Below are 25824 nucleotides of genomic sequence, written 5' to 3'. Positions count from 1 at the left end.
GCCTACCAACAAAGAAAAGTCCAGGACCAGATGGGTTCTCAGCCGAGTTCTACAAAACCTTTAAAGAAGAGCTCATTCCAATACTCCTCAAACTATTCCATGAAATAGAAGAGGAGGGAACCCTACCAAACTCGTTCTATGAAGCCAATATCACCCTGATACCTAAACCAGACAGAGACACATCAAGGAAAGAAAATTTCAGACCAATATCCTTAATGAACATCGATGCAAAAATTCTCAACAAAATTTTAGCAAATCGCATACAAATATATATTAAAAAGATAGTGCACCACGATCAAGTGGGTTTTATCCCAGGGATGCAAGGTTGGTTCAACATTCGGAAATCAATAAATGTCATTCACCATATCAACAGACTTAAAGTTAAGAATCACATGATTATTTCAATAGATGCAGAAAAAGCATTTGATAAAATACAGCATCCCTTCATGCTCAAAACACTAGAAAAAATTGGGGTAATGGGAACATTCCTAAACATTATAAAGGCCATCTACGCTAAGCCCATGGCTAATATCATTCTAAGTGGTGAAAAACTGAAAGCGTTCCCCCTAAAAACTGGAACAAGGTAGGGATGCCCTCTTTCACCGCTTCTATTCAACATCGTCCTTGAGACTCTAGCCAGAGCAATCAGACAAACCAAAGAAATTAAAGGGATACGAATAGGAAAAGAAGAACTCAAACTATCCCTGTTCGCTGATGACATGATTATATATTTAGAGGAACCTGGAAATTCCACCAGAAAACTTTTAGAACTCATAAGTGAATTCAGTAAAGTAGCAGGTTACAAGATCAATGCTCATAAATCCAATGCATTTTTATACATAAGTGATGAATCTTCAGAAAGAGAAATTAGGAAAACTACCCCATTCACAATAGCATCGAAAAAAATAAAATACTTGGGAATCAATCTCACAAAAGAGGTGAAAGACCTCTACAATGAGAACTACAGAACACTAAAGAAAGAAATTAAAGAAAACCTTAGAAGATGGAAAGATCTCCCATGTTCCTGGATAGGCAGAATTAATATCGTCAAAATGGCTATACTACCTAAAGTTCTATACAGATTCAATGCAATTCCAATTAAAATCCCAATGATGTACCTCGCAGAAATAGAGCAAGCAATTATGAAATTCATCTGGAAGAATAAAAAACCTAGAATAACTAAAGCAATCCTCAGTAGCAAGAGCGAAGCAGGGGGTATTGCAATACCAGATCTTCAACTCTACTACAAAGCAATAGTAACAAAAACGGCATGGTATTGGTACCAAAATAGACAGGTAGATCAATGGTACAGAATAGAGGACATGGACACAAACCCAAATAAATACAATTTTCTCATACTAGACAAAGGTTCCAACAATATGCAATGGAGAAAAGATAGCCTCTTCAACAAATGGTGCTGGGAAAACTGGAAAACTATATGCAATAGAATGAAACTAAACCCCTATCTCTCACCCTACACAAAACTCAACTCAAAATGGATCAAGGACCTCGGAATCAGACCAGAGACCCTGCATCTTATAGAAGAAAAAGTAGGTCCAAATCTTCAACTTGTTGGCTCAGGATCAGATTTCCTTAACAGGACTCCCATAGCACAAGAAATAAAAGCAAGAATAAACAACTGGGATAGATTCAAACTAAAAAGCTTTCTCTCAGCAAAGGAAACTATCAGAAATTTGAAGAGAGAGCCTAAAGAGTGGGAGAATATCTTTGCCAACCATACCTCAGATAGAGCGCTAATTTCCAGAATCTATAAAGAACTCAAAAAACTCTACACGAAGAATACAAATAATCCAATCAACAAATGGGCTAAGGAAATGAACAGACACTTCACAGAAGAAGATGTACAAGTAATCAACAGATATATGAAAAAATGTTCAACATCCCTAGTAATAAGGGAAATGCAAATCAAAACTACCCTAAGATTTCATCTCACTCCAATTAGAATGGCGATTATCAAGAATACAAGCAACAATAGGTGTTGGCGAGGATGTGGTGAAAAAGGAACACTCATACATTGCTGGTGGGGTTGCAAATTAGTGCAACCACTCTGGAAAGCAGTGTGGAGATTCCTCAGAAAGCTTGGAATGGAAACACCATTTGACCCAGCTATCCCACTCCTTGGCCTATACCCAAAGGACTTAAAATCAGCATACTACAGAGATACAGCCACATCAATGTTCACTGCTGCTCAATTCACCATAGCCAGATTGTGGAACCAACCTAGATGCCCTTCAGTTGATGAATGGATAAAGAAACTGTGGCATATTTATACAATGGAATATTACTCCGCAATGAAGAATGATAAAATTATGGCATTTGTAGGCAAATGGTCGAAATTGGAGAATATCATGCTAAGTGAGATAAGCCAATCTCAAAAAACTAAAGGACGAATGATCTCGCTGATAAGCGGATGAGGACATATAATGGGGGGTGGGACAGGCTAGCATTAGGTTTAGGGTTAGGTTTAGAGTTAGGCTAAGGAGAGCAGTAAGAATGAAGGAAAGAAGGACTGTGTAGAGGGAAAAGAGGGGTGGGGGGGTGGGAGGGGTGGGAGGGGTGGGGGGGAGGGGAAAAATATAATAAACATCATTACCCTATGTAAACGTAAAAAAAAAAAAATTTAAAAAAAAAAAAAGGATCAGAGAGGAAATATTTTAGAATTTGTGGGCTGTCTTGTCTTTGATGCAGCTATGTAAATTTGCTGTTGTGGCCTCAAAGTAGCTGTAGACAATATGTCCATAAATGGGCATGGTTACTTTCCAAATAAAACTGTATTTATGGGCACTGAAATTTGAATTTCATGAAATTTTAACATGTCATTAAGAGTTTTCAAAAATGTAAAAACCATTCAGTGCTAATGGTTGTTCAATACCAATCAGCAAATCAGATTTGGTTCTTTGGGCTACTGTTTTCCAAGTCCTGGTTTAAACTGTTATTCTGGTTCTGCATTAGGCCAAAAGTTTATGAAAGAGACCTGGATTTAAATTTCAGTTGCCTATCTACTAATTGTATGAACTTTGGGCCGTTTATATAATCTTATAAACCTGTTTTTCTTTCTTTTTTTTTTTAAGAAGATGATAATTTCTATTTCAAAATTTTTTGCAAGGTTTAAATATCTTGTAGCTTAAACACTTCACACAATGCTTGGTATACAAACAGTACAAAGAAATGCTGGTTATTACTCAAATTATGACACATAAAATCATTTACCTAATTTTTCAGCTTTTTCACCAACAAAACAGAACCTGCTCTACCAAACTTATAGGATTGCTATGAAAAACCAAATATAATTGTATTTTGCTCTGTGCCAATCTATATGCACTCACTCAATTATAGACTGATTTTCTAAGACTGGAAATTTAATCTTATTATGCTCTTATTCTAATTCTTAAAAACTCTGTACTGACCATAAAGGTTGTATGAACTCCTGGGCAGAGCTACTCAGCTTGTCACACTTGGGCTTGGCCTTCCTATATGACCAAGTCCCCTACCAGCCTTCCAAATGAATATATACTCCTGATGTACTATACCTGTGTTTCCTAGAATAACCTAATTATTTTCTACCTCTACACATTTATATCCGTTGCCTGTTCTATCTGGAATACCTTGCCCACTTTTTGAATGGGCAACTTTTTGAATGCCCACTTTTTGTCCTTGAACTTTCATTAACCATACTTCAAGTCACACTCTCTGCAAGGTCATTTGACTTTCCCTCATCCACTCACAGATGGAAGAGGTGAGGTTTCCCTTAGCACTTTGTATATAAACATCTATAACTGCATTTATATTTCTTAACTGTGGTACTTAATTATTTGCTCCCCTATTCAACAGAAGACTTTGATGGGAGAAATTATCATTGTAAGTCCAGTGTTCAGCATATACCTAACACATAAAAACTCAGCAAGCATTTAATGATGAGTAAAACCACAGTAAGTTAACTATAAAGCACTATATGAAATACATATTGTTATACTATTAAAACATTTCAAAATATTGGCAATTGAATAAATTAGGCTTTACCATGTGTGAGACACTGTGCTATGTACTTATATACATAGGAACTTATTTAATCCTTAACATGGTCCTCTTAAATCATCAGTATTCACATTTTCAAATGAGAAAACTGATTCAGTGGGGTTAATTTTGCCTAAACCACCTAGTTCATAATTTTGGAAACTGGGACAGGAACTAAGATTTGCTTGACACCAAAATTTTTTGTTCAGGAACAATTAGCAATATGTCTCATATCCTTCTTAGCTGAGAGACAGTCTGAAAGCAGTAGGGTTATCTGCAAAGAGGGGGTTCTACAATGGTAAAGGAAGGTTGGGGAGAGGAAGGTGGGGAAGAACCAATAAATCCTTTCATTATATGCTATGATAAAGTTCATATTACCTGTTCTTCATAGGTTAACTACTCAATTCATTTTACCTTTCTTTACACAGGATGGCTATTTTTCATTCTAATACTTGTTCTTTTAAAGTATGAAAAATATAACTGGATAGATATAACACCTTAAGTAAAATGTTACAAAGGTATCAACGCCTAGTCTTATAAAGTAACACTGCTTTTTATATAACCAGTAATAGGTTGGTTTTGGCTTCCTGATTTGCCTTTAGTTTATGGTCAATTATGTAGGTATTGTTCCAGGTCACTTTCTTCTATGTTTATTCTAGTCACTTATTATGCTCTATTTTTATTGCTGGGGTTTCTCTTCAGTGAACCTAGTTAACAGCTGTCCAATTTGTTTTTGCCCTCATCAAAGTCATTATATGGATTTTATTTGCCATAGAATAAGTACTTCACATAATTTGGATTCATTAGAATTCACCTAGGTTATACACAACTTTACATGATGTAGTTCAAACTCTTGACAAATTCCAAACTTTACTTTTGCATATAACTTTCAGTTTGGTACCCAGACCTAAGATTTAAAAAATGTATAATCTGTATTTTAAAAATGTATAATATGTAATTTAAACTTTCAAAAAATGAAAAATCTGTAATTTAAACTTTTTGGTAAAAATTTCTCATTAGGAATTAACAGATTAAAAAAATATTCTTTCAACCTCTTTTCATCTGATAGTCACTTTAATATTAGGTATAATGAATATGAGATGGGAGAAAAATAGGTCATACAATAATATATGCTCTTTCTTGTCACAGGATACTGTTCTAGCTCTCTGAGAATGATGGCTAAATTATCACTACAGTTATACCTTTTTTGTTTTTCAAAAAAACATTCAGATGCTTTTGATTCTTGTTTAGAATGAGACCTATAATAGAAAATTCAATGCAATATTTCCCAATGAGAAAATTAATATTTCATGTAGTGAGCAATACATGAAATAGTTTCATTACTCTTTAGGTATAGGATTATAGTTAGTTCACATGTGTTTATACTTGGATTCTTAAACTTCATCTACAACTATATTCTCTTTTAAAGGCATGCTTGCATCCTGGTTCCATTGTTGAAAATTCTTTCAATAATTGAAGGTTTTTTTTTTCCACCTGCCTATCAGTAATATGAGGTCATAGTGTGATAGTAATGGAAGTAAACACCTTGATTTGGTCACTTTTGGTGTGCCCAACTACAGTTAAGTCCTCTAACTTTCATGGACACACATTTACTCATTTGAAAATAGGCACATTATCTGCCTTTTCACAATTGATTTGAGGAGTATATAAAGTACATGAAGCACCTACCACTTTGCTGTACATAAAAGGAATATATTGTTATTTTCAAACCAAAATGGTTTTAAAATATTCTGTACATCTCAAATTATAAAGTGTTTTGACAGCAAATTTGTTCAAATTCAAGTAAGATTAGAAATCAAAAGTACATAGGCTGAGAATCTTATTGAAAAGATAAAATCTAAGAATTAATTGGTGAAATAAAAAAATTATGCCTGTTAAAAATTATTACCTGTGGAATCCAGCCCATAAAACAAGGGAGAACTGATGACACGCTAGGAGAATCATGCTGGTTTTCAGAAAGTCGATTTCCATCAAAACTGCATCCTTCCAGAAATAAGCCACTGATCTGCCATGGAAATGTACAAGTCATTAAAATATATATTAAAATCTGAAATGTAAGGAGTTAAGGTATTGTATCATAAGAACAAAGATAATACTTTCTATTGTGGCTATGTATTCTAAAACTATGAAAACAGTTTATGGCATTTTATTGGAGAATAAAGAATATAAGATCTGGAGCAGTGTTCATTGTGAACTTTAGACTGAATTCTCACTTTTAGCAAACAATTTAGGAAAAAACCACAAATGTCATCAATTATATAACCACAGGTGCCCTGGTATTAGATTTAATAGAAATATAATGCAAAAAGTAAAAAAAAAAAAAAAAGTCATTCTTTCTCCAAGAAGAAGAAAGAAACACATTAATTAGAGAGCAAACATGGTTCCCTGCTTGGAATTATAACATCATCTTTTACAGAATGGAACAAAGTTCAGCAGATTAAATGAAAAAAATTTAACATGTTATGCAGAGTTGAAGGAATAAAAAATATCTTACTCTAAAGTAACTGGTAAAAACTGAATTTTGAAAATGAAACTATAGTTTCTATAGGTAATATTAGTTTCATATTTCTTAGTGCTCATTATTTTAGTTTCTTCACTGTTAACCTACTCTAATGGCAACAATGTAGAGTATTTTTGCAATCATAGCTCTTCCAACATTTTGCCTTCATAGCCAATCTATATTCCCACAGTCTATACTTGGTATAAAATATAAGCAATCTTATATAGTACCTACAAGTTTTAACATACTCTAGCTGGTCTTCAACTTCTGATGGTTTAAATTATAATTTTTTGAATTTATAATAATTCTAAGAGAGAGATGATGCAGAAACTATCTTTCTATGACAGGCTTACTTCACTTAATATAATGATCTCCAGTTCCATCCATATTGTCAGAAATGACAGGATAATATTCTTTTTATGACCAACTAGTATTCCATTGTCTAAATGCACCACATATAGACATTGTTTGATGGATACTTAGGTTGCTTTCATTTTCTTGCATACTGGAAATAGTGCTGTAATAAACATGGGAGTGTTTTGTTTTGACCTACGAATTTCATTTCCTTTGGCTATATACCCACTAATGGAACTGCTGGATCATATGGTAGGTCTATTTCTAATTTTTTGTGGAACCCTGACCACCATATTATATTCCCACCAACAAGTGTGCAGACTTTTTACTCCACATCCTTGCCAGCACTTATCTTTAAAATTTTGAATAGTCATATTGGGGAAGGTGATATCTCATTGTGGTTTTGATTTTCATTTCCCTGATGATAATGATGTTGAGCATTTTTAAATAAATCAATTGTCTGTTTGTATGCTTTTTTAGGAGAATTTTTTTTTTTTTTTTTTTTTTTGCTATAGAGTTTTTGAAGTTCCCTATGTATTCTAGATATCTATACCTTATCTGGTGTGTAGTTGCAAATGTTTTCTCCCATTCTTTAGTCTTTTCACTTGTTTATTTGGTTGTGCAGAAGCATTTTCATTTAATGTAATCTCATTTATCTATTTTTGCATTAGTTTCCTGTGCTTTATCTAAAATCTAATTTCTATTAAGTTTCCTTCTAGTTATTTCATTGTTTCAGGTCTTACATTTAATTATTTAATCCATTTTATAACTGCTGAGAGACTTCAGTCTAGTTTCATTCTTTCATTTTTGGATACCTAATTTTCCCAGTACCACTTTTTGAAATGATTGTCCTTTTTCCAATGTATTTTCTTAGTATCTTTGTTGAAAACCAGTTGGTTATAGTTGAACTTACTTATGGGTTCTGCATTCTGTTCCATTAGACTATGTTTTTATGATGCTATTTTGATTTCTACAGCTCTGCAGTATATTTTGAAGTCAGGTAATATAATGCTTTGTTCTTTTTGCTCAAGATGTGTGTGGTTCCATATATATTTTGGTGAAAAATGGCACTGGAATTTTGATTGGCATTGCACTGAATCATAGGTCACTTGGGGTAGTATGAACATTTTAACAATATTCTTCTAATCCACGAATATGGGATGTTTTCCCATTTTTTGTTTTCATTCAATGTTTTATAATTTTCATTATAGAGATCTTTCACCTTTTGACTGATTTTATTCCTATTTTTTACAGCTATCATAAATGGGATTATTTTCTTCCATTTCATATATCAATGCTGATTTTCATAAGCTGATTTTGTGTCCTAAACATTTGCTAAATTCATTTATTGCTTTCTTTTTTTATTTTTTTGGTAAAGTTTTAGGAATTCTCTCTAGAAAATCATGTCATCTACAAAAAGACAATCTGGATTCCTCTTCCAGTTTAAATACCATTTGAATTTCATTCTCTACCTGATTGCTGTGTATAATCTTTTTAATCATTTAATGTGTTGTTAGACTCAATTTACTAGTATTTTTTAACATAAATATGTTTATCCAACTGTTGCACTGATTTGCTTTTTAGCTAAAATATCATAGAGGGAGAAATAAGCATGGTGTAGAGATTTGTGGTGTTGAGAGGACAGACAAGTGACTCAGAACACTTCACTCCACTGCCTCTCCCATCAGGACAAAGGCCTCTGGGCTCTCAAATCCGGTGGGGTGGTGTGAGGGCAATTCTGGGATGAAATACTATAGGGAGACATCTTCATGAAGCAAATCAAAATGAACAATCCTGTTATTCACAATACTGCATAAGGACTTTGTAGGATTCACTTGCTGTCCAGCAAAAAACCGGAGGAGCTTCCTGATATCTATGTGCACTCCAGCCATCTCTTCTGGGTTTCTATCCTGAAAAGTAATTTTGGAAGCTAATGGAGGATTTCCAAGATCTTTAAAATGAGTTGTAACACATACTAATTCAGTTTCTATCGTCAAGTTCAATTCTCCATTTAGGTTTGCTTCAATAACAAGATGACGGCTGATGTTTTTCATTTTTTCCGCAACACTCCTCATAGTCTTCAAGACTGGCAAATACGTCAGAATCTGGGACTGAGGGTTCTTGTAAAGCCTTCCACAATTTTCTAAGAATAACCTTTATGGGGATGTCATGCTTGACACAGATAACAGCTCTACATATACTGTGAGGCAGGGAGAGTATTTATTAGTCAGCTTGATTTTCAAGGTTCTGGCATTCTGGGCAGTTTTCAAAGCTCTAGATAAGTTTTCTGTTATCAGTTCTAAATAGATCTCATTGTTTTCTGCCAAGACACTCTCCATTTGAAATTCACTGAAAAAGTTCTCCTGCTCCAGTTCACACCACATGCTCACTCTTCCATTGCCAGCTTGTCAGAAAGTATGAAGTTCAGCTTATCAGGGCTGATGCGAAGGGCGCAGGTTTTGGCAAGCTTGGCTATCATGTTACTGACTCTCCTGAACAGATTTAGGCAGGCAGCGTCCATGATCTTGGCACAAAACTTCATTCCAATTTACTAGTATTTTTTTGAGGATCTTTTTTCCACCTATTCATCAAAAATATTGCCCCTCCCTGCTTTTAGAGTGTCTTTTACTTTTAGTATCAGGGATACTAAAATGTGTTTAGAAGAATGTTCTCTTTTTCCATTGTTTGGAGTAACTTGAGAATTGGTATTCATTTTTTTAATATTCATCAGTGAAGTCTTTTGGTCTTAGGATTTTACTTGGGAAGCTTTTTATTACTGATTAAGTTTTATTACCTGTTATTGTTCTCTTCAAGCTTCCTATTTCTTCATGATTCAATATTAATATGTTGTGTGTGGTAAATCAGTCTTTCAAAAACAAATCTGATCATGTCATTCTTTGCATTTTAAAATCCTTTGATAGATTTCTACTGTCCTCAGGTTAATTTTGAAAAATAACTTAAACCTTGGCATCACTGAACTTTGTAATGTCAGTTTTTCTCTTCTCTACAGTGTACTCTGATCTTTCTTGGTTTCAGCTAGGGTCTTGAATGCACATGATCTCTCCCCTCCAGATTTCCTCAAATATTCCTTCTGCTCTGAATACGATTTTTTTTATTTGTTCCTTTTTGTTAGTTATACATGACAAAATATATTTTGACATATTATACATATGTGGAGTATAACTTCCCATTCTTGTGACAGTACATGATATGGAGTTACACTGGTCATGTATTCATATATGAGGATAGGAAAGATATCTGATTCATTCTACTGTCTTTTTTATTCCAATTCTCCCTCTCTTCCCTTCACTCCCCTTTGTGTAATTCAATGAAATTCTATTCTCTCTCCCACCTTATTGTGTGTTAGCATCTGCATATCAGAGAGAACATTCAGCCTTTGTTTTTGGGGGGATTTGACTTATTTCACTTAGCAGGATATTCTCCAGTTCCATCCATTTACCAGCAAATGTCACAATTTCATTCTTCTTTATGGCTGAGCAATATTCCATTGTGTATATATGTCACATGTTCTTTATCCATTCATCTCTTGAAGGGCACCTAAGTTGGTTTCATAGTTTAGCTATTGTGAATTGAGCTGCTATAAACATTGATGTGGCTGTGTCCCTGTAGTATGCTGATTATAAGTCCTTTGAGTATAGACAGAGTGGGATAGCTGGGTCAAATGGTGATTTCCATTCCAGGTTTTCTGAGACATCTTCTACTGCTTTCCAGAGTGGTTGTACCAATTTGTAGTTCTACCAGCAGTGTATGAGTGTACCTTTTTCCCCACATCCTCACCACCATTTATTGTTACTTAGGTTCTTGATTGTTGCCACTCTGGAGTAAGGTGAATTCTCAGTGTAGCTTTCATTTGTATTTCTCTAATTGCTAGAGATGTTGAACATTTTTTTAATATATTTGTGGACCTATCATATTTCTTCTTTTGTGAAGTGTCTATTCAGTTCCTTTAAATATATTGACTGGGTTATTTTTTTGTGTGTGTGTATGTGTTAAGTTTCTTGTATATCTTGGAGATTAATGTTATACCTGATGTGCAGGTGGCAAAGGATTTCTCCCATTCTGTAGGCTCTTTGCTCACATTCTTGATTGTTTCTTTTGCTGTGAAGCTTTTTAGTTTGATAATGTTGCATTTATTGATTGTTGATTTTACTTCTTGCCCTTTAGGAGTCTTATTGAGGAATTTATGAACACTTCATTCTTATCAACATTTCTTGGCTTCTTCTACAGATAACAATTTAAACCGTATTTCCTCATAGAATATTTTCTTGATTCCTATAAACTGAGATACGTTCCCATTTAATGTAATAATTTTTAATATCTATCTTTTCCAATAGATCTCCCCAACAGAAAATAAGCTTAAGTAATGTCTTTTTTATCACCATCTATTTCTGATGCATTAGCTCATAGTGTATTCTAAAATGCATATATTTATTGAATGAATAACTGAAGCAATGAATGAGGTACAAGGAATATTACTATATCTGTTGAATAAATACATTATAAAATTGTTCCACCTTTAATAGCACTTCTGTATTCCAATATTTGACTTTTACATACTTCAAAAATAAACCTAAAATTTAAGCTTTATTTTAAAAGCCATAAATACATTAAAATTTTAGGATTTGTGGAATGTAAAGACATTTTTGTTTTTAGAAACTAAAACAGAGTGTCAAAAGTCTACATTTCATCATATAACCCAAAGAAATGGAAGTAAAATTTATTAGAGTAAAAATATTCATTAATATAAAATTTTAAATAGATTGTTCTCATAGTTATGAAAGCTGATTTTCTATGTGGGTATGGTTATCTAAATACTACATCTCATGACTGAGTTAAATTTGTACATTTATTATAACTATCAACAATTAAGCAAAACTGTTAACCAGTAAAAAAAAAATATGTAGGTGACATTTTAATGCTAGCTCTAATGAATGATAAAAGTAAGAAAATATGACTTCATTGATATTTGCAGATTTGAAACCACTGACAAGTAGTAAAAGGTCATGATTTTTAAATGAGGAAAAAGAAAATGCGATTTCTAATAAACTTTTTATAGAACATCATTATTGCCATTAATTATTAAGACATAAAAACTTTTTAAATATTAAATGAATTTCAGTATACTCAGTTGTGTAACCATCATTGTACTCAATTTTAGAACACTTTCTTCATCCCCAAAGAAACTTCATACACTAAAGTTCTCACCCCATTAATTTCTTTCACCCTACCCTTGGTGAAATAGGTCAGTGGTTACTAACCTATTTTCTGTCCATATAGATTTCTATATTCTGAGCATTTTATGTAAATTAAATCCTATAATAGGTGGTTTTATTATGACTGATTTTTATAACGATGTTTTCAAGATTCATCCATGTTGTAGCCAAACTTCATTCCTTTTTTATGTTTAAACACTATTTCACTGTTTGAATAGACTAATTTTTTACTCATCAGTTGGTCATTTAGATTCCTTCTACTTTTTGGTATTATAGATAATGATATGAACATTGGTACAAGATTTTCTGTGGACAAACATGTAGGAGTGGAATTGCTGGGTCACATGGAACTCTTCAACTTCGAGGCACTGCCAGAGTGGCAGCACAATTTCACATTTCCACCAAGGCACATGAAGGGTTCAGCTTTGCCACATTCTTCCCAGCACGTATGTTTTTGATTATAGCCATCTTGGTGTGAAATGGTATGACTGGTTTAGATTTTAATTTCCTTGATACCTTATGATATTGAGCATCTTTTTATGTGCTTATTGGCAATTTGTATATCTTTTTTGGAGAAATTTATATCTTGATGCTTTGCTCATCTTTGTTTTAGTAATTAGTTATGAGTTATTTATAGATTCCAGGTAAAAGTCCCTTATAGATACATAACTTCAAGTATCTTTTCCCATTCTATGGGTCCAAATATGCTATTTAAAAACAAATTTAAAGGCTTATATGTACAGTGTCTTGATTTAAAAATATAGTAAAAGAGTAAAAAGAGAAACAAAGCAATTGTTAAAACTAAGTTTGAGGTTTCTAAAGAAGGGTGTCATAGTGGAGCTTGCTTTTTTATTCTTAAGTGGGGTGAACTTTTAAAACATTTAAAAATTTTAAAATTTCTAAACATTTAAAAATTTATTTGAAAACAGAAAAAAATATCCAGGATGTTATATAAATAAAAATGATAAAAATGTATCAGTGAATAGGTACCACCTTGGTCTATAAGTGATATTCACCACAATCAATTTATATGTTTTAAAAACACCACTAATGGACACTGGCTAAAGTTTATCTCTGATGTATTTCTAAAAAGCCTGGCAGTAAGCTTATTCATAAAACTGATGTAAGGTAGTTGAGTAGCATTTAGAACAATCTAGCACGTGTTAGGAATACTCAGATTGGTACACTGTACTAAAACATAATTGTGTAACATTTTGTTAACTAGCTGCAATTTTCAGTAGCTGTGTTCACCAACTGTGTAACAGAATTATAATGTTCTCCTAAGTCACATGTATATCTCGTATATACAAGTATTAATGGTTTTTTTGGAACATTTTTTGCCAGCTACAATAGCAGGAGAAGCTGCCTGTATTACCTCTATTGGTGATCGTAAAATGTGTTGCTACTGGTTTTGTGGGTGAAGAACCCATTCTTCTGGTGACAGTTTGCGGTCTAGATTCTATTCATGGAATTACTCCTCCTCCACTGGTTCAGCACTCATAGGACTCTTAGCTAAACTGTCCTCTTCTTACTAATGCAGGAAAGGGACAGTCTTCAAGTGAAGAATTTGAATCTTGCATGGATGGACAGAAGTGTTTAATGGAGCTCTTTAGAGCTTGCCATTAAAACTTAAGTCACTTTCTCATGTCCTTTTTGAAGCTTGCCTCTTCAGTTTTTCCTTTGATGTGAGTTAGCCCATATGTTTAAAGCAAAATAATCTTTTTCTGAAGGTTATTTAATTTTAAAAGATATTTTGATATGTAATATTTTACATATTTGAGGTAAAACTGATTTTTGATTCATGTACACATCAAGTAGTGATCAACTCAGGGTAATTAGCTTATCTACACCTCAAATTTTTGTCATTTCTTTATGGTAAGTACATTTTAAGTCTTCTCCCCTATTCTGTGATATATAATGCATTATTTTTATATTCACCTTGCTGTGCAATACAACACCAAAATTTATTATTTCTCATGTAAAGAGAAACTCATATACATTATTGATGGGAATTTAAATTAGTACAATCATTATGCAAAACAGTTTAGACGTTCCTCAAAAATCCAAAACTAGGACTATCCTACATTTGAATACAACAATCCCAACACTGGGTGTATTCACAAAATAAATGAAATCAACCAGTCAAAAAGACAACTGTACTTCCATGTTTTTCCATGTTTATTGCAGCACTATTCACAACAGCCAAGATACAAAATCAACCTAAATGTCAATAAGTGGACTAATGGATGAAGAAAATTTGGTATAGACACAAAGGAATAGAGTTAGTTTCTTTTAATTGCAACCATTAAACCAATCACTTGAGTCCCACAGAGAGAATAAAATGAAAGTAAACTCAGTTATTCTTAGACCATAAGAATTGAATATGACTCTAAATATATTAAAGAGTCAGCCACTTAATTTCTAATTATATTTCTGTGTCTAGGTCCAGAAAACACAAAGTATGGCTCCATTGTTAATGTACAGGCTTTGGGATCTGAGTGCTCAAATTTTCTGTTTCTTCATCAATAAAATACAACAAAAATATTATCTACCTCAATTATGGAAATGAAACTATTATATAGCAGGTATTAGAATGGGATCAATAAATTGTAGTCTTTTATCAAATGGAGTTCTGCATTAGAGGAAAAAGTAAAAGCATATAGGCCCAAAACACTACCTTAATGACTGAAAAAGATAGCAGATTTTAATAGTTCTCTAGGCACATGGTCTTCCTAATATTAAATGCAAAGATTAAAAAAGCTTAATTTTTAACCATAATAGTGCTGAGCCAAAGAACATGCCACCCTAAACAAGGACTCCTTGAAGAAGAGCATTATGTCTACACCCAAAAGAAAAGCATAAAGAAGAGGCAGTATTAGGTCCTGGGTTCTTCAAAACCATACCCAGGTAAAAGAATTCATTCCCTGTGAAGAGAGTAAAGAAGCTAGAGAGAATTTAGGAGTCTCAACATTAGCAATCATCTCTCCACATACAAGTAAAAAATGAATGGTAAATAAAAATTCCTATATAATAATATATTTAAAATACTTGGAAAATCACCTGAGACATAAATGTTCAATAACATTTATTATTTAACCTACATTATCTTCTAATTTTTAGACACCTAAAATTATTTCATATATTTATGCATTTTATTTAAGTGAAACAAAATAAAGGTTTAAACAGAAATTTTAAGACATTTGTCTATAATATTTAATTTTGCAAAAATTTTTCAATTTATTCTAGATAATTGAGTCTATTCTATCATTTCATTTATACATCAGAGCATACTTAATTTTTTTTTGGTGGAGGATGGAGGGGTACCAGGGATTAAACTCAGGGGCACTCAATCACTGAGCCTCATCCCCAGCCCTATTTTTGGTATTTTATTTAGAGATAGGGCCTCACTGAGTTGCTTATGTCTTGCTTGAACTCAAAATCCTCCTGGGCTGGGGAGATAGCTCAGTTGGTAGAGTGCTTCCCTTGCAAGCACAAGGCCCTGGGTTCAATCCCTAGCATCACAAAAAAAGAAAAAAAAAAGTCCTCCTGCCTTGGTCTCCTGAACCACTGGGATTACAGGGATGTACCACCACTGCACTATAATTTTAACAACATTGTTCTTTCACTGTTTATTCAACTCTATTAAATGATAAAGCATAAAGTTTCTAGTTATACTTAACAATTAAACTATGGGGCATAGTTCATAATTTTTGCTATAAATTTGATAGAAGTCTATTTTGGACTTTAGTGCCTTACTGTGCTTGACCAGTACAGAAATGCTGAATGCAAAGAAATAATGATGGAGACTAAAGCTTATTTGTTTATATTATAGTAAAAGAATCACATTGTTAAGGCCATCTTCTGATCATCATGCATATAAACTATTTGAATATAAAGTTACTAAGGGAAAGGCATATAAATGTGCATCTTCAGTAATAATACTTCTTCTAATTATTCTTGGGTTACTTGTAAATGTATAGCTTTCAATTTAATCAAATAGGAAAAGAAAAAAATCATTAAACCAAAAATCATTTTGTATTTATAATGGTATACATACTTGAACCTTTGATCAAAACATTTGAAAACATGGAGCAATTACAAAACTAAGTTTATAAAAAGACATTTGTTTTTGTTTATAGTTTCAAAAACTCTTATTGAGGGATAATGTACATTAGGTCAACCACATATATTTCAAATAAGTACCATGGTCACAATCTATTTCAAAAGGGCTATTCAGATATTCTACTCTTGGTTTCTCATTTCAATAACAGTTAGCAATAGAAACAGTAGTGTCTTTGTTCACTAAAAACAGAAAGCCATATTCCATGTATGATGCTGACTTTCTTAAATGCTTCTCATTTGAACTGAAATTTCACTTGGATTTGATTGTCTTCACATTAAAGCATGAGTTTTTAGTAAGTTTTTATTTGGCTTTACATGTCTGAAGCCTCCTATCAAAAATATTTTGAACATATGAAATCTTAAGAATTTTAAACCTACATATTCCTATCAGTTTTATTAGACCTTAATATACAGCCACTTTTGTTTCACATTTCTAAGCAAATAAACTGTAACAGATGTAGTTGATGTGTTCTGTATATACTTTACCTTTCCTATTCTACTTCCTTCTCATCCAACCTAGTCATTGTCCTAAATTTTGCAGTATATAATTGCTAAATATAAGTAAACATAAACAATAATATTGTTTTTCATGTTTTCAAACTGCATATAAAGGGTAAGATAAGCTATTTGAATATTAACAGTTACTAAATGAAAGGCATATAAATGAGCCTTTACTATTTGTAAACTATATTTTTACTTCATCATTGATTTTAAGGTGTATTCATTTTGTTCTTTCATTTGTAACAGGGGTACAATATTTCATTTTATTAATAACATATTATTCATTTTCTGCTTTGAATATTTATGTGATTTCTAGTTGTTCACCATTACTGCAATAAACATATTGGTTTGTGAATCTCTATGCACATTTGCTAGTTTCTCTGGGTACAGAAGTGAAGCTGCTAGGTTGAAGGGTATATTCACTTTTTTTTCCCACATTTTTTATTGGTGCCTTATAGTCATACATGTTGATGGGATTTGTTATTCTATATTCATACATGTGCACAATATAATAAGACAATTTAGCCAATATCACTCCCTAGCACTTTCTTCCTCCCTCCCCACCTCCCACCCCTTGGTCCCTTTCCTCCCTGATCTCCCGTGATGTTTATGGGATCCACCCCTTCCCTTTTTTTTTCCTTTTTCCTCTCTAGCTTCCACATATAAAACATATGACCCTTAATCTTCTGAGTTTAGCTTATTTCACTTAAAATGATGGGTCTCTAGTTCTATCCATTTTCCTGCAAATGACATAATTTCAGTCATTTTTATGACTGAATAAAACTTCATTGTATTCATATATTCTTTTTGAAAATTTTATTTGTCCTTATTAATTATACATGACTGTAGAATGTATTTTGACATGACGCATATATGGAGTATAACTTCCCATTCTTCTGGTTGTAAATGAATGTAGAATTACGTTGGTCGTGTATTCATATATGCACATAGGAAAGTAATGTCCAATGCATTCTATCTTTTCTATTCCTGTTCCCCCTTCCTTCTCTTCATTCTCCATTGTCTAATCCAAAGTACTTCTATTCTTCCTTACTTTCGCTCTTATTGTGAGTTAGCATCCACATACATTTGTCCTTTGGTTTTTAGGGATTGGCTTATTTCACTTAGCACGAGATCCTCCAGTTCCATTCATTTACAGGCAAATGCCATAATTTCATTTCTATTTATGGCTGAGTAGTATTCCATTGTGTATCTATACCATATTCTCTTTTTTTAAAAAAATTATTCAGACTGTATATTCTCTTTATTCATCTGTTGATGGACACCAAGGCTGGTTCTATAGTTTGGCTATTGTGAGTTGTGCTTCTGTAAATGTGGGTATGCAGGTATCATTGTACTAAGATGACTTTATTTCTATAGGATAAACACTAAGAAGTAGTATAGATGGGTCATGTGGTGGTTCCATGCCTAGTCTTTTGAAGAGCCTCCATACTAATTTCCATAGTGATTGTACTAACTTACAGTCCCACCAACAGTATAAAGCTGTTCCTTTTTCTCCACACCCTCTCCAGTATTTATTATTATTTACATTCTTAATAAAGTCATTCTGACTGGTGTGAAATGAAATCTCAGTGTAGTTTTGATTTGTATTTCCCTATTTGATAATGATGTTTAACACTTTTAAAAATGTATTTGTTGGCCATTTGTATTTCTTCTTTTAAGAAGAGTCTGTTTAGTTCATTTACCCCTTTACTGAATTTTTTTTCTTTTTTTCCCTTTTTGTTATCAAGTTCTTTATGTATTCTAGACATTAATCCTCTGTCAAAAAGGTAGCTACTAAAGTTTTTCTCCCATATGTGGGTTCTATCTTTACATTACTAATTGTTTCCTTTGCTATAAAGAAGCTTTTTAATTTGATGCTGTCCCATTTTTTAACTCTTGGTATTATTTCTTTAGCTTTAGGAGTTCTATTGAGAAAATTTTTGCCTGTGCCTAAATGTTGGAGTATGGACTCTACATTTTCTTCTAGAAGTTGTGTAGTTTCTGGCCTAATTCTGAGGTCTTAGATCCATTTTGAGGCAATTGTGGGCAGAATGAGAGATAAGGGTCTAGTTTCATTATTCTACATATGAATAATCAATTATCCTGGCACCATTGTAAAGGATCAGATAACTGTATCTGTGTGGGTTCGTCTCTGTGTCTGTTCTATATCACTAATCTATGTATCTGTTTTTATGCCAGTACCATGCAGTTTTTGTTACTATAGCTCTGTAGTACAATTTACAATCAGATATTGTGATACCTTCAGCATTGCTTTTTTAGCTTAAAATTGCTTTGACTATTCTGAGTTTTTCATGCTTTCAAATGAATTTTAGGACTTTTTTCTAGTTCTATTAGGAACTAGAAACCATCTTGGTTACATTTATTCCTACATACTTTTTAAAAAGCCTATAGGAAATGGAGTTATTTTACTGATTTCTTTCTCAGCAGATTAGTTATTGGTATATAGGAAAGTTATTGATTTTTGTATGTTGATTTTTTGTAACCTGTTACTTTGCCAAATTTGTTTATGAACTCCATCATCAGTCTTTTGGTGGATTTTTATCTTCTAGGTATAGGATCATACCTGTAAATAGTGATAATTTGACTTCTTCCTTTCCTATTTTATCCCTTTCATTTCCTTCTCTTGCTTAATTGCTCTGTTTAGAATTTCTAGCACTATATTAAATAGGAATGGTAAGAATGAATGGACATCCTTGTCTTGTCCAAGATTTTAAAGGAAATGCCTTCAGTTTTTCTCTATTTACTATGAGGTTGGCTTTGGAGTTCTCATATATAGCCTTTATGATGTTGAGGCAGGTTCCTTCTATGCCTTAGTTATCTTAAGTGTTTTTATCATGAATGGGTGCTGAATTTTGTTGAAGGCCTTCTCTGCATCTATTGAGATTACTAAATGATGGCCTTGTTTATGTGATGAATTACATTTATTTATTTATTATTTATTCCAATGCTTCTTAAATTTGTCTCTTCATGTTGTCCCAGAGTTCTTGTATATTCTGATTATGATTACTTGTCTGAATGTTCAAGGCTGGCCACTTTGTCTCCCAGGTCTTATATTCTGTCTTTAACATGGTCTATTCTATTAGAGAGACTTTCAATTGAACATTTTATTTGATTTATTGTCTTTCATTTCCAAGATTTCAATGTTCTATCTAATTATTGAATTTTTCATTCATAGTCTGTGCTGACTTCCTTAATTGATTCCGTTGGTTTCCCATGTTCTCTTGTAATTTATTGATCATTTTAAAAATTATTCTTTGAATTCCTTATCTGGTATTTCATCAATATTTTGAAGGTCATTTACTGGTGAGTTATGACCTTTAGGAGGTGTTGTGTTAGCTTGCTTTTTCATATTTTTTATATTCATGTGTTGGGTTTTAGGCACCTGTTGGGATTTTTCTTGCACTCTTACATGTGGGCCTTTTTAGGGTCTAGTCTTCACTTGCCAAAGTGTCCTAGAGAGATCTGGATTGAGATTCCCCGCGCCCTTGTAGGTATAGTGTCCATAGGTTGGAGCTGGGGGCCCAGTCCTAGCCATTTCTACTTGGGGCCTGGTTGTTAGTTTGGGTTTTTGTCTCTCCTATTCTTTGCAGTAAAGTATAGCTGTAGATCGACCACCATTAATTTGTGTGTGGAGCAAGGTATACCATCTTTTGGTTCAGTTCGCTTCAGCAGCAGTTTCTACCCTGTGAACTTGTAGTGCTCTTGTAGGTTCCCAGTACCTCACAGAACATTGGAAAACAAACAAGAGCAACAACCAAAGCAAACAATGTATAGTATTAAACTAAATATTTGATTTCTATTATAACTTCTACAACGTTAATTGCCACAAAAAACAAATGGTAGGGCTAGCAATTGCCAACAGCAAAAACAAGTAACCATGTATTATATATGGCATTAAATCAAACAATAGGTGTTAACTATGGAATGCACAGCAAAAGCATCAATGGTGGGGGCAGGCATTAGATAAACCAGTTATTGCTAAAAGATGGTAAGAATACAGTTAATAGAAAAGAAAATGTGATAGAAACGTAGAAAAGTTTACAATTTCAAAAGGTGAACAGAGACTGCAGAAGAGATGTAGGATGTGATAGTTATAAGGAAGGAGGAAAGAAAATAGAAGTAACAAAGGGAGAGTTGAAGACAGAATGGAATTTGGCTGTTAGCAGAAGAAAAGAGAAACAAGAGAAACCAATAAATAAAAAAACAATATAAAACCAAACCAAAATATACTAATCAAAAAACTCCTGAGCCTCAAAAGATAAGGCAAGGGAAAAAATAACTACAATTAAAATATTTTAAAAATGAGACAAAGAAACAAATATATATATACACACATACACGTATACATATATAATATATATCATATATATTATATATAAAATGTATATGTCATATATATATTATATATATATATATACACACACACACGTCCATGAACCAATCAGCACAGCAAAACACACAAAAACAAAAAAGAAAAAAGACTTTTAAAGAAAAATTACAGAATTGTTTCCACTAAGTTGGTCAAAATAGTACAAGAATAGATGGCCACTATCTACAGCCAACTGTCTTTCTTTCCATTTCTTGAACTACACTGAGCACAAGAACAAGGGCGAAGGGTTGTTAAGCCCTTTCTCTTTTTGTGCTGTTCACCAAGCTGCCAGTTACAATGGTCTAAGACTAAAGCTACTTCAAATAATAATCAGCTTCTCTTTTTGTGCTGTTCACCAAGCTGCCAGTTAGAGTGGTCTAAGACTGAAGTTAGGTCAAATAATTCTCAGCTTTTTTTCTCCCCAGTATGAGGTAAGATGAGATGGGAAGTACTGTTAGCTGGAGTGTTATCTGCAAAGACCAGATGGATGCCAAGGTAGGGCTGCTATGGAGTAAAGTTAGGAATTTTTAAAGTAGACTCAAACTAGATATGAACACAATTAACCTTTGCACGATTCAGTTCTTTATGTAATTTTCCTTTTCTCAAATTATGTGGTTATGGTTTAGATGTAGATTATTAATAGCATATAAGTAGATTTTTTTGAATTTTGTATTATAAGCTATTTCATGCTAAATTTTAAATTTGATTGTATTATATAGGTGATACAATCTATCTTTGCTGGTATTATAAATATAAAGATAGGTGACTTTGAGATAGGGATTTCATATTCTCAAGCAGATGAATATCTAAAATTAGTACCTTAATTTGCAGCTTTGCTTCTTGAAGTCGACCTTTCCATGAGGCTACAAATTTAAGACTATCCACAGAATGACCCATTGCCCTATAAAAGTAAAGCATCAAAAGTCACAATTATCAGGGGAATTGGGGGTATAGTTCAGGGATAGTATTTTTAGCATGTGTAAGTCCCAAGGTTCAATCCCTAGAACCAACTCCCAACCCCAAATCCTCAGAGAATTAATAAGCAACAGAAGATAGTCTTATTATTTTAAACTGAAATATTTACAATGTGCAAATTAAGATCTCTTATGCATAATATCTCAGATTTTATACCATGTTTTAAAATTTAACTGTTTCTATATCAGTCTTTCTTTAAGGTTACGAATTCCTTAAGTACATGGCATTTCATTTTTATATCCTCCATTTGGACTACTGCCCAAAATAAGTGTTCAATGAATGCTTATTAGCAAAACTAAAATATTGATATTTATATTATCTTGAGGCTGTATAAACTGAAATCTCCCTGAGTAACTAAGCAACTGTTTATTCAATATATTTTTGGTACTATTTTTGGTATTTCATTACATTCTAACTTGTTAAAAATTTATAAGTAATCAGAATCTGGTACAAAAATCAACTTGATCTTAACTACAAGGTCCTTTTCTCCACCATGAAGGCTAGTCACTGTTGGTCAGCAGAATTTTTTATAAAGATAAAATGTTTTCATGCAGTCCAAAATGGTAGCCATATTTAGATATCAAGCATTTTGAATGTGGCTAATGTGAGAGAAAATAATTTTTTAGTCTTAACTTTAAATTGTTTAAATTTCCATGTGACATGTGAAATGTAAAATTTAAATAACTTCATAATGGACAAGTCTAGATAAATGACTAAATTTTTAAGTTAAATTTCACCTTTTTCAATTCTAATAAATACATAATTAAAAGCAATCATTTTTTATACTTAAAGAGTTTTAAAAAATAAAGTATTAGAGAATAACATAACTATGGATTTCAACAATAAATTAATTTCTCAATAAATTTGATAATATTAAAATTATGAATTTAATAATATCAAGGCAATGTGATCAGAACTAACTAAAACAAAATCTAAATACCCTCAGGAACAAGTAGGCAAAGCATTTTACTTTTAATTACCTTGCAGTTTCCTGGCGAAGAGCATTAAGAAATGTGTCTGGATGGAAGAGTTCTGATAGGTCAAGTGTGTCAGAAAGAAGAGTCTGCTTTTCAGCTTTATCTACCCAGTTCTAGAGGAGAAGGGAGGAAATAAATATATACATATATTCTTAAAAATCAGTTAAAGAATTATTCATAAATCATTTTCAATGAGACAGTCATGCAGTTTCCAAATGCTCTGAAATGGTGTCTAGAAAAAAAATAGAATTTTGACTTTATATTGTAAAGCCTAACATAGTAATTTGACATAATATCCATCCTTGTAAAATCTTTTGCTAGTAAAAATCTCAAAATTTCTTTTTAAAAATTTTTTAATTTTTACAGACTGCATTTTGATTCATTGTACACAAAAGAGGTACAATTTTTCATTTCTATGGATGTACACAATGTAGAGTCATACTGTTCATGTAATCATACATGTACATAGAGTAATGGTCTGTCTCATTCCATCATCTTCATACCCCTCTCCCCTCCTCCCCTCTCATTTCCCTCTACATAATCCAAAGTTCCTCCTTTCTCCTCTTACCCTCCACCCCCCAACCACCATTATGTATCATCATCTACTTATCAGGAAAGACATTCAGCCTTTATTTTTTTTTTTTGGATTGGCTTATTTCACTTAGCATTATATTCTCCAGCTACATCCATTTACTTGCAAATGCCATATTATTTTTTCTTTATGGCTGAATAATATTCCCCTGAGTATGTATAGCACAGTTTCTTTATCGTTTAAATGTTGAAGGGCATCTAGGTTGGTTTCACAATCTAGCTATTGTGAATTAAGTTGCTATAAATATTGATGTGGCTGTGTTACTGTAGTATACTGATTTTAAGTCCTTTGTGAAAATTAATTTTATATATAGCAGTATATATATATGTATATGAAAATATATATATTTCAGTTTGGACCACCACTTCTACTGATGACTCATTTCTTGAGTATGCTCAGTAGACATTGAGCATTCAGGTCTGTCAAGAGTCCTCAGGATCTTTATGTTTTGACATTACAAACTGAATTAGAGTTGCAGTTCCAGATCCAGATTTGATAGTAAATTTATTACCTTTTGAATCAAGCATTAAAGTGGAAGGTAATGTCCAAGAATAATTCTTTTTTCAATGGGTATTTTAAAGTAGTCTTTTCTATTTTTCTGCCATTTTATAAAACATTCTATACTGTTACCTGCAATAGTACACATCAGCATAAAGAATGTTTGACAGTTTCTTTATCCAGTCATCTGTTGAAGGACATCTAGTTTGGTTTTACAATCTAGCTATTGTGAATTGAGCTGCTAATAAACATTGATGTGGCTGTGTTACTGTAGTATGCTAATTTTTAGTCCTTTGTGTAGAAACCAAGGAGTAAGATGAATGGATAAAGAAACTGTGGTATACATACACAATGGGATATTATTCAGCCATAAAGAATAAAATCATGGCATTTGCAGATAAATGAATGGAATTTGAGAATATCATGCTAAGTGAAATAAGCCAATCCCAAAAAACCAATGGCCAAATGTTTTCCCTCATAAGATGATGATGATATATAAATGGTGTGGGGAGGTGGAGTGTGAGAGAAGAATGGAGGAACACTATATTATGTAGAGGGAAATGGGTGGGATGGGAGGTATGGAAAATGGTAAAATGAGACAGAGATCATTACTCTACGTACATGTATGATTACACGAATGGTATGAATCTGCATCGTGCACAGCCATAGAAACGAAATGATGTACCCCATGAACCAAAATGCATTCTGTTAAAAAATCTTTAAAAAGTATGTTTGAAAATACTTTAGTTTTAAAAATATGTTTAAAAAGTATAGTTTTTAAATTGCCACTTGGAACCAATGACAAAAATAAAGTCTTCTGTAACACAAATGCTTTTCATGTATTAACCAATTTTATGCTTACCACAAACCTGCAAGTTAGTATCCCCTCTTTACAAATGAAGAATTAGAGGTACAGTGAGGTTAAAGGTCTTGTCCAAGTTCTGTTAGTAGGTGTTGGAGCCCGGAAAAAAACTCAGTGATTAAGTGATTTGTTTCTCCATAATATTTCCTGCAGTTGCTAAGGTACCTTAATAGAAGGCATACAGCTATCTGAATCTATTATTTTGGCTGGTATAAAGAAATAGTACTATAATCAAATCAGCTATTAAAAAACTTTCAAAATTCTCTTTTATGCAGTAATTCATTTTGCATGATTTCTAAGCCATTCAGAAAAAAAAGTCTTAACTTATTACTGTTTTAGGAAGGATGTGTCTGTGTAATATAACAGCCTATTCTCTACTTAAGCATTTACATCTCTCAGCTGGGAAGAGAATAAAATAAATTAAAATCTGTAATACTACTCTGTTTGCATTAATATAGCAAGTTAGCTTTTTTTGGTTAGTATACAGTGTCTCATTTTCCATTCTTTTACTTTTAACCTATTAGTTGTTATACTTAAAAGTGCAGTGCCCTGATGCCATCATAGTTGGTCTTGTTTTATCCACACTGACAATCTTTGGCTCTAAATGGTGACTTAAATATATATCTAAATTTGTAAAAATGCTACTTCAGTGACTTAATGGTTTAATATTACTGAGGGGAAAGATGAACTTATAAAATGCTATTTTTTTATAGGAAAACATTTCAGGGTTTTAGACTAAGCAAAGTAGAATTCGATGAGCAAA

At 32.6% G+C, this 25824-nt stretch overlaps 1 protein-coding gene across 1 annotated transcript in view; it reads right to left on the bottom strand.

Moving 5' to 3' along the window:
* Positions 1 to 25824, bottom strand: part of Dync2h1 (dynein cytoplasmic 2 heavy chain 1) — a 374205-nt gene that overhangs the window by 9894 nt on the left and 338487 nt on the right. The window contains 3 exon segments of the mRNA XM_047518130.1: positions 5945 to 6061; positions 21977 to 22058; positions 23113 to 23222. Coding sequence (XP_047374086.1) covers positions 5945 to 6061; positions 21977 to 22058; positions 23113 to 23222 — 309 coding nt within the window.

Source organism: Sciurus carolinensis, chromosome 11 (assembly GCF_902686445.1).
Source record: "Sciurus carolinensis chromosome 11, mSciCar1.2, whole genome shotgun sequence".
In the NCBI taxonomy this organism is placed as follows: domain Eukaryota; kingdom Metazoa; phylum Chordata; class Mammalia; order Rodentia; family Sciuridae; genus Sciurus; species Sciurus carolinensis.
Note: the sequence above shows the minus strand (reverse complement) of the source record. Positions and strands in the feature narration are given on the sequence as shown.